Source organism: Xiphophorus maculatus, chromosome 22 (assembly GCF_002775205.1).
Source record: "Xiphophorus maculatus strain JP 163 A chromosome 22, X_maculatus-5.0-male, whole genome shotgun sequence".
Taxonomy (NCBI): Eukaryota; Metazoa; Chordata; class Actinopteri; order Cyprinodontiformes; family Poeciliidae; genus Xiphophorus; species Xiphophorus maculatus.
The window spans coordinates 9,881,702-9,899,383 of record NC_036464.1 but is presented as its reverse complement, the minus strand read 5'-3'; the positions used below and the strand labels follow the sequence as shown (position 1 = coordinate 9,899,383).

Below are 17,682 nucleotides of genomic sequence, written 5' to 3'. Positions count from 1 at the left end.
CATGTGGGTAGAGAGGCCTCAGTTGATTGTTAAACAATATTAGTCAACATATACCATCTTTATGACTAAATAACACAGCTGACAGGTTAAGGGTAAATTATGGAGAAATTTAAAGCTGGGTTAAGCTGGTAAGACTTGATGGGAAGATAAATATAGCTAAATACAGGACTATAATGCCAGAACACCTTATAGAAGTTTATAAAAGACTTCATCAACACTTTAAATATACAGTACAGCCAAAGCTGCAAGGAAATCCATCCAATCTGACTTTCAGCTATCTTTCTGGTAGAGTCCAAAAGACTTGCAGCTATAACTGCAGTGAAAGGTGGTTCTTTAAAACATTGATGGAAGAAAGCTGAACACAAATACACCCAGACTTTCCTTATTTATTGCTTTTGCATCTGTGGGTTCTCTCTGGAGGGTAACCTTCCTCTCAGTCCAAAACATAACTAACTGATGTCTGTTATAATGGCTGGTTGTTTGTCCTGTGTTGTCCAGTGATAGATTGGTGAGAACGTACTTAAAGAATATACAAACTATTGCAAAGCACCATTATGGTTATTCTGTTTGGCATGTTAAAAAGTGATACAATTTAAAACATGAGATTTTTTGCCATTAAACTCAATTTTGTGCGATATAATTTATCAGTAAGCTAACCCCGATGCAGCATTACTGGGAAAAAACAACAACAACAAACAAACAAACAAAAACACCCACACACATCTTATTTCCTTATTTTTGAGAGCGTTTGTCCGTCCGGGACAGCGGGTTGGTGTCAGGGGAGCCCTAATGTGGAGCACCGCTCGGCGGTGTTGCAGAGATGTCCATCCCCGCTGTCTGCTGCTGAACACGGAACTCAACTCGCTGCTGCATCTCTGAATTGGACGAGGTTTAATCCTAAGGAGAAGACTTGATCGTACCTGGACTGACGGGTGGTGTAGTCGCCTTCAATGTGAGTGACAATAATACTTTAGTAGCTATAAAACTGCTTGTTAACAGAATTGTGCTGTTAGTCAGTCGGTAAAATAGTAGCTGACAGCACTAATGTGTCCCTGCGTTCACTGGGAAGCTAACTAGCATTAGCTGCGAAAAATGATAGTTACCTGTCGAGACAGCCAAATCTGAGCCATGACAAGGCTTATAAGATTCAATTAGATTTTTAAAACGATTATGTTTTTAGTAGTACACATCAGTGAGATAACCATAAAGCTTGGGTCACCGTAGACTGCTGCTAAATACGTTGACGGCTAAAAACAAAACACCGAGGTCTCTATAAGCAGAACAACTTTGGGGCTTCATCGTTTACTACAGAATATCAAAGGTTACAATAAAATAAACATATGCATTATGTTTGTAGACATATTGATACTCATGTGCGGCAAATAACAAAAGACATTCAGACACTGGTGGGATTTATAAAACTAAGAACCTCATCCTACACCTTATGCTCGGTTTAATGCACAGAAAGACCCTTAAGCATACATTTTAAAAGAGATTTTAAAAGGGATTTTTTTTTCTCCTGTGCCTGATTGGTAATGACATGCAGTCATAAGGCATCATGTTTATCTTTTGAAGCAAAAAAAAAAAAAGTGAATAACTCATCTCTATTCATTATGGTACCTGTCAGTTGGTGGGATATATATTTCTCTGAAAGAACCAACAATGGGCATGAAAGCATCCGAACTAGACCAATGGAAAAAACGTGATCTTGTATGATTAGTTGCATTTCCATTTATGTCATTTTGCTTCTATTTGTCAGGATTGTTTTGGCAGACAAAGTAGAACCAAGACATCAATAGGGGTCACGATGTTATGCCTAAGGTAGATGGCTGGTTGTCTCATTGTAATTTCTGGAAACCACTTCAAACTGACCCTCTGGGTCAGTAAATGAATTTACACCTATCTTATCTTAACATTTCAACAAATATCACATTTTGTTTCCTACAGACTTAACCATTAATAAATATTAATTTATTTTTCTTTGCAGTTGAGTATTTTGCTTAGTTTTGCAGGTAAGAAGTCATAAAAGTGTTCAACTTTTACATAAGTAGGAATTAATTTTAAATTATTTTCTGAAAATGTTACATTACAACATATTTGATCAGGTTATTAAAGTAGCTCACATTGACCTCTTTATCGTGGATCTTTTTGGACACGACCAAAACAGATACAAAACATCCCCTGGTTGTATATGACTTGATGCATGGTGTTAATCTTGTAATCTCTTCTTTTTCTTTATGAAATGTACACCTTAAATAAGAAACTTGCAGTACATATTTTACTGTATTGTCTCTTGAATAAAATTATTGTTTTGTTTTGTTTTTTTGCACAAAAAAAGAAAACTAAATCAAAATGAGCCAGAAGAAGCCTGATTGTCACATCTCTTAGGAGTTTGAATCATATTTTCTGCTGTAAAGTTACCAGTTTTACTTATGAAGCAGATCTTCCTGTTGGATATAGTCAGCGATGACTCTCGTGAGTGACTACACTGCCTCTATTATCGTCTGTTATGATGCCATTGTCTATGATGTCCATTTTTAAACACACATTGCTTAGATATAATGTTGTAAAAGTTGTATTTAATAAGTTCTTGACCTGCCAATACTTCAGCAAAGTCTGAAATAGTTTTAATTGGTATGACCTTATGCACCATATGGTTTCTTATGAGGAGTCATCTTGGCTTGTTTAGCCTCCCGTTCAAAGCATATTTGGCAGCGAATTGGATGAACCATCTGTCTGCCACTATCTATAGCAGGCTGGTTTTAAACAGTCAGATTAAAAAAGGGAACAATTTGACAAAGCTCCTTTTTGTGGGCATTATTTCCGGTGCTAACGATTAATGTCACAAAGCTAACCAAGCATTGTTGATCCACCCTCTGCTGCTTGTTCAGGAAGATTGTTGCTATGGTTCAGCTGTAGCGTGAGGAGCATCTTTTGTTGAGCTATAGTTTGGGTTAGCTTTCTCCAAATCATTATTTGATCAATCTAGATGTCTCCTTAGGTTGGTGATGGTGAGCGTTGCCTTCAGACAAAGAGCTTTTGATGTTCTGCTTCCTGCTTCTCCATAGATTAAACCCATCTATCTATTTATGCCCAAGGTTTGGAGGAAGGAAACATCCCAGAGTAATACGGGATGTTGAGCTTTTATCAATATGTGAGTGGATCACAAGTTTCAACTGAGAATACAACCGTAAATGCTGGTCTTCCAGATTAGAATATATATGCAGTATTTTATGATTCTTTTGTGATTTGTAGGTTAAAAGAAATATTTTTGTTCTGGAATTTCATGCACAATTTGTGAACAGTTTGACAGTTTTAACTGATCTCCTGATTCTAATTTGGATTATCCATTTATTTTATTTTTATTTACAAGGACTGTAACAAATATAAGAAAATGGGCTGCAGATGCTTTGAAATCCATTAGAAATTAAGAAAGAAATTCAATTACAAGATCATCTTGACTTATGCATGAAGCTGTTGAAGCTTTACAGGTTCACTATTAAAAAATAATAATTATCAATGTGCAGTTGCTCACTAAAGTTCACACATTCTTTTTAAAATACCAAATGTTTTGGGATTTGAAGAACAAAGAGAAACCTTGGTGAATCATTTTAAAACCTTTTTCAGTCACAGTGAAAAAGGTTTTCATTGTGACTGAATGTGTGTGTAAGTTTTCTGGTACAGTTCAGCTGATAAATGAATATGCTAGAAGCTAAGATGAAATAAAAAGGTGTAATAATTTAGGTCATGTTGGTAAAACTTAAACTAAAGCTTTGCCGAAGCACATTTTCATAAAACAAAGTAACCTACGTACATCTTGTCTCTGCAGCATAGCTGAGTCTGCCTTACAAAAGTACAAGCCTCTCAGATTGTGAGGAGCTCTCTTGTAGAAATCCTTTTCAAGGAGCCGCCACAGAGTTCCTGTTGATTTGAGCTCTGGACACTGGGTGGCATTCAATATTTGTCTGCTGATCAATCAAGTCAAAGAAAAACTGTCTGATTGGTGTTGTTCTGTTTCTAAAGAGTCTAAAAGTGATCTTGTGAATCCTGTGTCTTGTCTTTGAAGGATGCAGACACATTATTAGATCAAGACAAACACTCCGTAGGCTTTGGTTTATCTAGCTTCTGATCAGTTGTTCAGAGGAATCTGAGAGATGGTGTGATTACAGAAATATGCCATCCAGGTTTCCTTCTCTGTGTTTTAACCCTGGATAAGTAGCTGTTCAAGGTGCTTGAGCCACGTAAAAAAAAACATTAGAGGTCAACATGTCTCCTCTCTCATTTCAATCCTATTCCATTGTTAACAGTTTCCATTTCCCTTTCCCAGTTTCACAGTGATTGATTGGTTGCATATTTGACTATGTCTTCTGCTTTCCTTTTTGCGCTCTACATTAGATGCTTCAAATTAAAATCTACGTAGTTTTGATCTGTAGCTGCAGTATTGAGCAGCTTGTACTGATGCGCCTTGTTTTGGATTGAGCAAAAACCAGATACAGGTTATAATTTGAAGCATACAGAATATGAGGGTCATCTCTTCATTTTCTATTGTATTCAAAGCTGCTATTGCTTGCAGTACCCATTTGTCTTTATAGATAATGTTTTTTTTATATAATTCTTCTTAATGTGGATGAAAGTTTGCATTTTGATGTGTTGTAATCCTTGGAAAGAAAATTGTGTCCTACAGGTCAAGTCCTCAAGAAAACCAGAAATCATCGGCCTATAAAGAGCCTGATTGGTTTTTGTTCAATTATTTTACACACTACAGCTTTTTTCTTAACTGGAAAAAAGTTTTGGGGTTTCTGAATGGCAAGTTGTGTCACAAGTGCTTTGATTTTTATTCCAAACTTTATACAGCAGAGATTATGTCTTCAAATTAAGCAGAAGCTTTTTTTTGAGTTAACAAATGATTAATTGTAAAATGTCAAGCTTTAGTTATATTGGCTGGTCTCAAGCCCCCCTGCTGTATTAATAGTAACTTCACTTTTGACATCCTGAAAGGAATTTTTTGGTGACATCTTTGACTGTATATTGACATTTTTAGCCATAGAGCTATATGGCCCAAATCCTCAAAATGAAAACTTTGAATATGTTTGGTTAACATACATATTCATGTCTTCTACTGACATGGTCGTAATTGGAAAACGTGATTGCAATAACTGCTCAAAGTGCATGTCAAGCATTTCCAAAAACAGAGTGAGACTTTGAAATTGTTTTAATTTTGCCACACTGGAGGATTTCTGAGCATAAATTGCCTGTTTAGGAGTGCTTACTTTGTTCACTGGAGTCCCAAAGCGACATAAATAGTTTTGTAACCATTTTGGACAAATTGATTTCAATTACTTTGTTTTTCTTCAGTTCTGGAATTTCTTTTTGGTCCTAGCATGATATGTTGATTTTTGAGATCCTCTAACCAACTTTATGTTGTCAGGCAGATTCTGTTTCGGCTGCTACAAATATGACTGATAAATATGAACAAACCAGATGTTTGCTTTTACATCAGATTGCTTTCAGGTACGTTAGTGAACATATCTGTGGTGGGCTTTTTGTCACACGTCAAAGATGATTGACGTGCAAGGCTAAATTACATCATTGTATTATCAGCCTGTGTAATTTTCATATCATAAAGAACTGTTTTGGAGTGACATGATTGTTGGCTAACATATTCCAAGTGTTATGAACTTGGATTTTTATGCCACTTTGGCAAGTTAGACAGATTCTCACAGCAGAGAGGAAAGAAGAAAATTTTCAATAACAGATGATTTTCTAAAATGGTGCAACCTTTCAGCTGCGCTCGTTTCGGGTATTACTGTTTCCCTCAGCCTTCATTACGACGTGCTACTGAGAGCTACAAATAGCATTCTCAATGTCTTGTTTCTCTCTTGCTGAATCCACTTGGTAGTTAATTCCTCAATTGTTAAAGTGACATTAACAGGTGGTTGCTGTAGGCCTCAATGATGTTAACTTCTCCGTCACTTGGTTTAAAAAGTGCCCACATGGGAGCTACAGACTCACCACTGCAGACCTCTGCTTAATTGTTAATCATCTTTGCGTGACAGGAGTTAAGAGACAGCAGCACAGCTGAAAATGGAGTTCTGGAGCTTAGCCGCACCGCTAGAAATTAGTTTCAGCATTGCTTTGTGTTGAAGGAAGGTTCCAGTATATTTATGCACCGATTTGAATACCATCTCGTTTTGCCTCTAGTGCTTGGTGAAGGCAGTTTCACAAAGGGAAATGTTAATTGTGCTGTATAAATATTTTTCCTGGTACGGCTTTTCAGATCTTCACATTGGGTTGGATAAAGTCATTATTTTTACTCAAATATAATCTAAAAAGACATAAATGTGTTTTTATTGGCTATTTATATGGCAGAAAAAGAGTTCCTAAGAGTAGTAAATTAATTTTGAGAAGATAATAGCTTGAAAAAATTAAACCAAAATGAGCTTTAGCAAAACGGGTGAATCTATGATTCGGAATTAAATGCTGTGTGCAAAAACCCATAAACTCACTCCAGAGCATGTGTAAAAGTGCATTTAATCATAACCAGGCCAGGACATCATTTTTAACATTATGCAAATCTGTTGATCTTCATATATATCAGGTTATATTATGTTCAACTTCCTCATTACTGTAAACAAACAAAACTATGCTACCTTACTCAGAATTCGGCTCATTATTTCAATCCAGTTCCAGAAATAAGTTTTTCCCTGCTTCATAAACTTAGCAATTTATTGAATAAAAAACTTTTAAGCTGTATTTTTTCTTCCTTTCTTTTCTGCATGGTCACCTGTGGTTTTTGTGGAACAATGGCAGTTGAGTAATAATGTCTCTGCTCTTTTACTGATAGCGGCATGCAGTACACTTTTTTTTGTAAGACATAGTCACACGAAATTATATCATGACTTTTCCAAATCGGTCCTGCTAAAGATGGCTGACATTGCATAAAGCACAGCAAAAACGCTTTACTTCTTCCTCCATGCTTCATTGTGGGAATCCTTGGATCAATCCTTGGAACCAGAAACTCCTTAGTTTGTTTAATTGAAACAGACACACCTACAATGTTCACCTTATTACAGTTCATACAGTTAAAGAAAACCTGAATAATAACATTTGTTATGGTCGTATCTGTGTCATCATGCTGAGTAACTTCAGTCTTCCCTCTCTGCAGCATGTTCCGCTTGCGGGCTCTGTCCGCAGTCTCAGTGGGACTGACCCAGCTGTCCCGCCGCTATCACAGCAGGGCGGCCAGCACATCTGGCCGGAGGAGGCTGATGCTGGCCGCTCTGGCTGGTGTAACTGGTGCGTCTGCGAGTGCTGGACTTCTCTGGAACAGGTAAGAGACTTCATTGCACACATTTGACTTTTTATAAGAATAAAAGTGACCAACTTTTAAGACTTTGATCCTGCTTCTCACTAAATGATAAGTTTAAGCATTTTTTCCTTTCCTCTATCTGTTAAAGGTAGTTCTTCATCTTTGTGAAGTGGCTTCCCCTTCAGATGAGCTGTTTTAGTTTTTAGCACTTCTAATATAATGTAATTATTCTCAGTGTTTCATGGCTGTCCATTAGTAAGAAGACTGGTGCTTAGTTAAGGCAGAGCATTGTGGGGCGAGGAGGGGAAGTGCTAAAGCTAAAACTCTTTAGGGACAGAGCGACTGAGCTGCAGCAGCCAGGCGCAGTGATTGATGGACCCTCAGGGCATTTTAGACTGATGGGATGAGACGGTTCCAGACCTTCACTGCACACTTCATTCTCCTCATGTCGCATTAATTTGAATTATTTAGCCTTTCTGGTGCTTTTTATTATTATTTTTATTATTATTTTAACTTTCAGTTCAGTTGCATAAAAATGGTCGAGTGGGACTTTGCCTTGACCCCTGTGGAAAAACACCTTTCGGCTTCGTTGCCGTAGTTCACATTAAACTTCATATTAAAATCTGATCTCCGCTTCATAATTCTACTCCAATTTGTAAAGCATGGAGATAAATAGTTTTAAATAATCATGCATGGCAGCATAAAACTATTTTATTGGTATTAAGATTTATTTCTCTTGTGTTTTTTAATCCCTAAACACCAGAGCATATGCTGATGCAGGACCTTCTGTTCAACACTCTGAGCGAGTGGCTGGAGAGGAAGCCGATTTCGTGAGGGACGCAGACTCTGAGAAATCGGTGGAGTCCAGCAGCGGAGACGAGGGAGCTCAAGACGAAGAGGGGAAGAAGAAGAAACCCCGCTCAGGATTCCGTGACCGCAAGGTAATCAATAAACTATAGGCCTGCAGCAGTTCAGTCACTCACCAGAACGGCGTCCAATAATCGATGTTTGATATGCAAACGCTAGTGTATTTTAAGCAAGCATTTAAAGTGACATACGGAGGTAATCAGTATGCATTACCACTGTCATAAACAACAGAAAGTTATTATTCTTGAGGATTTTATTGCTTTTAATTAGGCATCAGATGACAAAGCGAAAACAGAAGGGTGACCAAGAGAGACAGGTTTTCTTGCCAAATAAACACTCTTTGTTGCTTATTATTATTATTATTATTATTATTATTATAAAAATGAGTGAGGAGGAAGACTATGAACAATAGGGACCATTTTTTAAGATGAAATATGATGCCATTTTGCTGGCATATATGAATTATGACTGCAGATGAGAACATTGCGCAGTCACTCTTTCCTCCGCAGCAGCAGAAAACTTAGTTAAACTCTCAGGTCCAGAAAGCAATTTATGCTCTCACCATCCTTGAAGTGATCCAACTTATAGATTTACAATGCAGTGGAAAGTACACACACCTTAAACATGGTTTAAAGTTTTCTAAGCTTAAGTATTTTCTCTTTACTTTTGAGAAAGTGGACAGTATGTTTTGATAATTGCCTTTTTAAATTTTTTACTTTGTTCAATAAAGTTTTGCAGTGTCATCACTTTGCTTTCAAACTATTAATTCAATGGTATTTGAAAATCTTGTAAAATTATAATTAAAACCTGCTACACCCTTTCATACCTTTCCTCAGATTTGTGTCATGAATAGGGATTTTTTTGCAATACAAAGAAATACTTTAAATACTTTAAATCTCAGTGAATCAAACTTTAATCTTCATTTTGCTAATGCAGAAGGCTTTAAATATACGAGAGAACGGCTATTCACACTCAGGCATTTAAATTTCTACAGTCCGCCTTTGATGCATTGCAGATTTGTCTGGAGCAATTAAAACTGGTTTTAAAAGCAGAAAAATACAGAATAAGGCTTTTTTTTCATCTATTCCATTGAAGAAAATCCTCTTAATAAGAACTGCTCAAGATAAAACTCTTTAGCTGGTTGCTAGTTACAAGTAACTGGGATTAATTATTAACAGGGAGCTTTCTTTCAATGTTCATATTAAAAATTTGATCTTCAAATTAATCGTGAAGCTCATTTTCTATGACTTAAACAAGTCATGATTCTGCCTCAGAGTTCAGAAGCTCCTGACATCTGCGAGTTTTTCACTCATACTTGTGTTTCAGCTTGTTGCCTACTGTCCTTGAGTTCTTCATATGGACACTGGATGACTCTGGTTTACAATGCTCTTTTAGCTTGTTTCTTACTTATTTATGCACTATACTGTTTAAAACCGAACGCTGTTATTCCTTATGATCAAACTACATTTGGTATTTTTCTGCTCGTTTTGCTCAAACTGAAACAGGAATAAGGCTTTCAGTATCTCTGCCCTCTCGCCTTGGAACGCCTCTCACTCTGAACTGAAACTGTCAGAACTTGTTTCACTGAAAACTTTCCACTCCATCTTAAGAAACCAACTACAGAAATTCTTCAAACTGTGCTGGGGTTTTACATCTTAAATTATTACTATATTCTTATATTTTTACCTTTAAATTGTTACTGCATCAATAACTCCTGCACTTTATTTGTCTAATTAGACCCACTTGATAGTTTTGCTTTTAGTTTTTGTTGTTGTTGTCTGTCTTGTCCACAATGACATGCCAGGTCCCTCTTGTGAAAGAGGTGCTGATATTTTATCAGTTATATAAAGGTTTAGTTATAATATTTTATAAATCTTGGTAGAGCTATAAAACTTGGTAAACTTTGTCTGTATTCATGGATTGATCTATTCGTGTTTTTTTCTGTGCAACTTAAAATTATTTGCAGGAAATCCACCTTTTCGTAAGTCATTTTGTAGCGCATATCTAAAATATTTGAAAGAAAATGCAGCTTTGAAAGCGTTAATACCCAGACGCACAGCTACGTGACATGCTATTGGCTGCCATTTTCAAACCAGCCAATCCAGGAGCGACATTCATTTTCCTTGGCGCTGATTGGTTGTACCCCCAAGAGTTGAGATGAGGAAGACTGCTGTAGTGTTAAAATGGTTTCCATTGTGCCTATTAAACCATTTTTATGTATATTTGGTGTTGAACTAGTAAAATCGACTCGAGTAATCTCTTTAATATCACTGGTTCACTTATCTAAACACTTACTAAACATCTAAATAAAAAAATTAACAAGAGGTCTTGGATTTTTGGATATTTTCTCAGTTTTTTTGTGCATGTAGGCCTTTGCAGTTAATGTGAATGTTAAATGTTGCATGACTGAAAAGCAAGTGAAGCTTATTTGATACCAAAAGATTCAACACTCATATGTGGTGAAGCACACTGCATCAGAAGAAAAATCTCTCCTCTGCACTTGATCTGTGTCTGTGTCTGTCTCACAAACACCCTTTTACCAAATTGAACATAATGACAGTCTGAAATACCTGAAGCCCTAAAACGTGTTGTGCTTTTCCACGGGGAGTAGCTATTGTAAACAGCTTGCTCTGTGTCACATGAAAGGACCACTTAGCTTCTAACCTCGCAGTTCTCTGTCAGTTTTCCAGCAATGCAGCATCTGTTTCAGATACTCTGCTGAAAGTGGATGGTTAAAACAAACAGTTCATGTGACTAATGTGTGCAACAGAGCTGAATAAATTAGCTCTGTTATCAGAATCAGCTGGACATGTCATTGATGCAGTGCTGATTGTGTTTGTGCGGCTGCAATAACTCCACGGTCTTCGTTCATTTGAAGCTGCCAGTCATATTGACACCGAGAGCACAGACTTCCTCTTCTGATGATGTGTTGCTTCAGGAAAGAGGTTAATAAACTGCTCCATCTGAGCTGACGGCAAACTTTCCTGCTTCTTCACTCTGATTCACCGCTCACTCGCTCTCTAAACTCTTGAAAGAGATTTTCCTCACTGTAGAACATAGAGTTGCGTTGGGCTGTTATCGTTTTGTTGATCATTTATTGTGAAATATTATGAAATAATATGAATAATATAATATGAAATTTCAAATAGGATTGTTTTTCAAGAACAGTATGAATATTCTGTCACAATCATACAGTTACCTAAAAAATAAGTAATAAATAGTTGTTTTTTTTATCATAATCTTCATTGCTGTCACAATAGAACTAGAACATACTGCGATAAAATTAAAACCAAACTGATTTTTGATTTTATGATTCACAGATGCCTAATGCCGGACCAAAATTACTTTACTTCAAACTTTAACCTGTATTTGTAGTTTGAAGTGACTAAATATCAACACGTATTTTATTGGTATTTTCACCTTTTTTATGTAAAAACAGCATTTTTTATATATAGAAACACTTGAATATTTATATACCTTGATCTAAACTATTTCTTTATTAGCTCCAGCCGAATGTTTGGACTTGGTTTACTGGAAGATGAACCTCTGTCCCAGTCTCAAGTCAAAGTCCTATCAGGTTTTCATTCAGGATTACATTTTTTTTTAGCTCCCTCCATCTTTGCATCGACTGTCTTGCTACCACCATGTTTCACATTGGGGATGGTGCATTCATAGCCAGAGTGCACTGTTAGTTTTTCTGGCTAGAGTCCATGATGATGTATCTTAACTAATATTGTCTTCTAAACTCCTGAGGCCTTCACAGAACAGCTGGATTTATTACAATTCATAATAAACTGCTTAAAAATGTTTCATTCCTCATGTGTTGAAGCTTTAGTTAATTTTTAACTCTTCGCTTGGCAGGTGATGGAATATGAGAACAGAATCAGGGCGTACTCGACTCCAGACAAGATTTTCCGCTATTTCGCCACTCTGAAGGTCATCAACGAGCAAGGGGATGCTGAGGTCTACATGACCCCACAGGACTTCATCCGCTCCATTACACCCAATGAGAAGCAGCCTGAGAGTGAGTTCCTCTGCTTAGTCTCTGGAGGGTAGCATGTTTCTAACTACAGTTCAGATTTACTTTGTTTTTTTTGTATCATAAGAATGTTGTAAATTCAAGAGAGTGTAAATTATAAGGCCAGGATTAGACTTTAATTCTCAAATGCACATATAAAACACACTGTATAGAAGTCCAGGTTTATTACTACTATGAACATGACTCTTTCCAGACGTAATGGCACATCTTGAGGAAAAGATCCTTAGAATATGTATAGTTTTAATTCAACCTTTAAGTTGAGTACATTTATTCAGTCAGGGGAAATCCAATGACACTTTGCAACTTTGCTGTTAATCTTTTTACAACCTACTTTTGCTATTAGGATGGCCTTTAGTCTCCTCTTATAACAAATCCCAAGGCCAGAATGTACAGGGATCTTTGACCAATCCTTTATAAATTTTCTAGATGATCTTATGTTCTGTTCACCCTGCAAGTTTTCTGTTGGGTTTATCTGCTGAACGACCTGATAATGACCTATTATCATCTGATTTTCATAAAACATGTCCCGGTATTTCATAGAGTTCACATCATCAACTCTTGAAACGATTCCTTGTCCCACTTAAGGTTCTGTTTCCATAAACTCAGTCTTTATCTCATGTTGGGACAGAAGAGACGTTTTTGGGCTTGCCTCCCAGACAACGGATTGGCAATAAGATGGTGTCTAATGGTTGCCATGGCGACTTGCTTATCCCTCGATCCTTTGGAAATTTACAGAGGAAGTTTACTTGAAGCACATAAAACTCATTGGGTTCTTATTTTAAACTGTGAGTTGCTGTTGATAAAATCTCTCCACCAACTGGTAGCTAGAGTAGAATCTATAAAAAGAAGTGAATTCCTAAGTAATATAAAACTATAACTATGCTGTTGTTATAGGAATTACTTGAAATAACTTTACTGGTAAGTGCTTTTAGATTCTAAAATGCTGCCCTTCCTGAATGACAAACCCGTGGAAAGTTACAGTAATGTGGATTTGCTTGTCCAGCCAGGCGACAGAACACACCTTCACCCAAAAGGGTTGACATCAATGTTTCTGACATAAAGATGTTTCTGGTAAGAAACAGCTCTTGCAGTGACCTTTGGAGACATTTTGCCTCCCTTACCGTCATCTACATTCTGTATGAAAATGTTTAAGTTCCATTGAAGGAATTTTAATTTAATTTAAATGCTTTAAATCCCTTCATGTAAAAAGTGTAATGGCTTTATTTATACTAAAACTTCAAAACCAAACCAAAACAAAAATCCTGCATTAGATATTGTATTAGATTATATTAAGTAGTTAGGGACTTTAATCAACCTAAACATTAAAGTAGACATTAAAAATACTTAAGTTGCATTTATTTTTTTGAACTTGGGATGTCGGAAAGATTGATACTAGTGATTTCGTACTCAACTTAAATGTTAAGTTGTTATGTTACTAATGCAAACTAATTTAAAGGCTCTTTTCGTACATCTTTCCTAATAAATGTCAAAGCTGCTGTATCAGCATTCCTGAATACCTTCCCCTTTCCTCCTGCTCTATTTTAGCTGCTGGAGCTCTTAACTCAGACTGCATGACAGCTCTTCTTATAAAGATACCCGTAGCAATGAGGAGGGCGGGTGGGCAGGGTGGAGTTCAGGGAATCACGACACAGCAGTTGCTGTTTCAATTAGCCGGCTGAACCTGGAGCAGATTTCAGGACACCCAGTGAGAGAGATTTGATCTTCAGCCACGGGAAGCCGAACATTAACACATGTTTCAGCTCCACACATCCTTACTATTCAATGCAAAAACTGTGTTGGATTTGAGTGACATTTTATGGGATGTGATTGCATCATGCATTTTGCTGTGGAATTTCACAGCATGTGAGTATTGTTGCCCTAGAAGGATTCATTCACAGAAAAAACATCCAAGACCTCTTAATAAGGACTTAACATGGTCTGACACGTTTACACTGAGCTTCTTCACTCCACCACCTTCATCTTCTAATCACGTTCAAGGCTGCTCCTAGCTTGGCCCCTTATTAAACTTCAGTAGTTTGATCTAATACCTTTCCTCAATGGTTTGTGGTTCTGCAGCTCTCCCAGGATTAGAAAAGGCTATAGTTTACCCATCTTCATTATAAGCAACCATCTCACTCTCGGCTTCTCTTGGCCCATAACCCATATATGTCCAAACCGTATATTTGTAGAGAAATGATAATGAGGTCTGAGCTGCAGATGACCGACTTTATTCTGCTTCTATTGTTTTGTTTTTCAGCAGAAAGAGATTTTTTTCTCTTTAGTAGAAGATGAGACGTGAGGTTTTATTCAGTGAAACATAACATGAATTTCCTTCTACATAAAATACAAGTTTAGAGAATTTTCCCCAAATATGATTCCTTGGGAAAGTATTAATACTTCATTGCGACGAATTTATACTATTTATTTAATACTTGCGAAGTAGTTGCAACTACTTCTCAACTACTACTTGTGAAGTAGTTGTACTACTACAACAAAAAGCTGTAGTAGCACAACCACTAATTTTTATATATATTATTGAGATTCTTTGTGATGTACTAACTTAAAGAAGCACTTAATTGTGACTTGAAAGAAATAATTATCCGTGGTTAATTATTAAAGTTATGACTTTATCTGTAAAATCTGGAACATGAGGTGTACATATTCAGCCTTCTTTACTCTTTTTACCACTGAATAAATCCATTACTTTCATAAATCTCTTAATTTGTAAGTGCTATGTGTGATGTAATCCCAGTATAAATACAGCTGGTCTGTGAAAGCCCGAGAAGTTTGTTGGAGAACATTAATGAACAACTTCAAACATCAGTAAAGGAGTTCAAGCTGGGTTAGGTTGTAAAATAATAGCAAAGCTTTGAATATCGTTTACCAAGAAATGGCCATCCATCTGAAAAAGCCAGGCATAAATCATAGAAACAGCTAAAAAGTTCCTGGTAACTTGGACAAGCAATTAATCATGCATGACACATGTCTGGCCTTTATGGAGGAGCAGTAAGATATTTTTAATTGTTGGGAAAAGATTCCTTATTGCAGTTTGCCAGAAATCATGTAGTGGACACAGTAAACATGTGAAAGGTGTTCTGGCCTGAAAACTATAAAATGTCACTTTTCCAAATGACTATGGAAACAACCCTGAGCAGATCAAGACCACTGCTGGTGGAAAAATGCTGGTGGCACCATCATGCCATTGGATTTATCATCATGCCATGGGATGTTTCCATTTTCATGGGAAAAATTATCTGTACGTTTCTGACCACAGTTCAATTTTTTCTAGTTGAAAATGAGGATTTCAGCTCTCAAGCTCTTCCTTTCTCAATAACTAGCGTGTTTATGTGCAGATAAACAGGAGAGGCTTCAAAATGTTTTGTTTACACAATTTGTTATTTCTCTTGTTGGATATATGTCATGATAGCCCAAAATTTGAATAAAACCTGCATATCTCCCTTATTATGTCCAGCAACTTTGTAAGTGCTTATTTTAAATCTCATATTTGTCATTCTAACCACTACATGTAATTTTTAACCATCGTGATAGTAAAAGCTGAATGCAGAAGACTGTTTATTTTAAAGAATTGGAGCAGTGGAAATGGTTTATTAATGGCTATTATCCATCTCCATCGTGGGTCATTGATCACAGAAGGTACAGTAATGACACTGTATCGTCTCCTAGCTTCAGTCTGCTGTGTTATGTTTTCCTAATATCAATTTAGACTGTTTCTGATAATTTGCACGTCTTTGTTTTATGTGTCATCTTTAGATCTCGGCCTGGATCAGTTCATTGTAAAACGCTATGATGGGAAGGTAAGAAGCATCAGTCTTATTTATGAAAAAAAAAATATATATATATATATATAATTCAATCATTACTGCTCTATTTCAATGTACATTTTAGCTACTTAAGTTATTTGGGTCATTAAGTGCGCTTTTTCATAAGGGGCCAAGCACCTTGCTAAGTATTTAGACCCCTTGAGCTTTTTCCCATTGTTTTTTTTTGTCATGTTACATATGTGGTGGATGGAAAATGATGAGCTTTTTATTTAAAAAGTTTGAAAATTGTGTTCTGCATTTGTATTCAACCCCTTTACTCTGATACCCCTAAACATTCAGCCTGAACTACAGTGATGGAAGATGGACTAAAAATGCAGAAACATGCCACAAAAATGTGCAGCTGAAATTCAAATACAAAGTGTACCTCATACAATTTCTTCCACTTCATAAATATGCTAGAGTTGTTGTAAGATTTAAGTAAGAATATATAAGTTTGTTTATTTACAAAAACAATGTGAAGAAGCTCAATGGGGTCTTTAGCTGTCTCATCTTGCCAACAGAATGACTGAATCTCAGTCCTCAAACAATCTTTTTTTTTCTATTTACCATCACTAAGAAATAAATCATGACCATGAGTCACCATTTCCATAATTATAACCATTACAGCTTTCTTTGATTTTGAGTTGTGACCTTTTTCTTCTTTTTTTTTTTTTAATGCCGTCATAGATATAAATGAGTTTTCCTCCAAGCCAGGAGCTGCCCATCCTTATTCATTTCATACTAGAGAATCATAAGTGTGAAGATTGTAGTTGCCAATCTCATTATGAAATTTATCAGCCTTCGGGCTGGAATAAATCTGCTCCTAATCTCCATAATGATGAACCCCACTAAGCCCCGAAGAGTCAGTGTCTTTGACAAGACCCATGTTTGTTTTCTTCTGCATTTGATGAAACTTCAAATTACCCTTATTTAAAATGTATATCTAAAGAACTTGTGGCGTACACCAGTCAAAAAAGCAAGGTGTTAATTATGAAGAATCCCAAAAATCAAAATTACACACTTTTCATTTACAGCCCTTATGTAAATGCTGCCCTTATCTCAAGGCCACATGTCTCTTTTATTTGCCATGCAAATCTCCAGACACGTGGCTTTTACTGTGGTACCGTATTTAGCTTTGGTTGACCCAGGAGAATTTACTGCCATGACCAGAGGGACCCCGAGTGTTTCGTTCCCTCTGTGACCGGTTGCGCCCACCCCGGCTGCTCAGAGTAATACGTGATTCCTCTGCAGCTTTATGAGCTCTTCTAACTAGTTGGAGGAAGAATAAAGCAGTGTGATCATCTGCCAAAAAAAGCAATAAAATAAAAAGCCAAGATATTAGACTCTGAATAGCCGATGGTGGAACATCAATAGTGAGTAAATAAGGTTAAAGGTGGAAAAAAGAGGGCTGTAGCTCGGGGTGGAGTGGTAAACAGACGCTAAAGTTGATGTCATGGAGGTCATGTGAGTAAAACGAGAGCTTTCTTTTTGGGTAGCCTCTGTCCTTTTGGTGGTTGCATTTAAAAATGCTTTGGCCCAAAAAAATCAATCTCATGTTCATTTAAAGGCTTAAATGTTAAGATATAGTAATTTAAAATGCAACCTAGTGAATATTGCTTTCATTCTGAAATACTTTGTCACAATTC

General features: G+C 36.6%; 1 protein-coding gene across 4 annotated transcripts in view; it reads left to right on the top strand.

Moving 5' to 3' along the window:
- The first annotated feature begins 812 nt into the window (after window positions 1-812).
- micu1 (mitochondrial calcium uptake 1) overlaps window positions 813-17,682 on the top strand; it is a 42,541-nt gene continuing 25,671 nt past the window's right edge. For all 4 annotated transcript variants that reach the window (XM_005810990.3, XM_005810989.3, XM_005810988.3 and 1 more), the window contains exons 1-5: window positions 813-952; window positions 7,166-7,330; window positions 8,073-8,250; window positions 12,038-12,200; window positions 15,987-16,030. In XM_005810990.3, the coding sequence (XP_005811047.1) occupies window positions 7,167-7,330; window positions 8,073-8,250; window positions 12,038-12,200; window positions 15,987-16,030 (549 nt within the window). In that variant the 5' untranslated portion in view covers window positions 813-952; window position 7,166. The remainder of the gene's footprint in view (window positions 953-7,165; window positions 7,331-8,072; window positions 8,251-12,037; window positions 12,201-15,986; window positions 16,031-17,682) is intronic.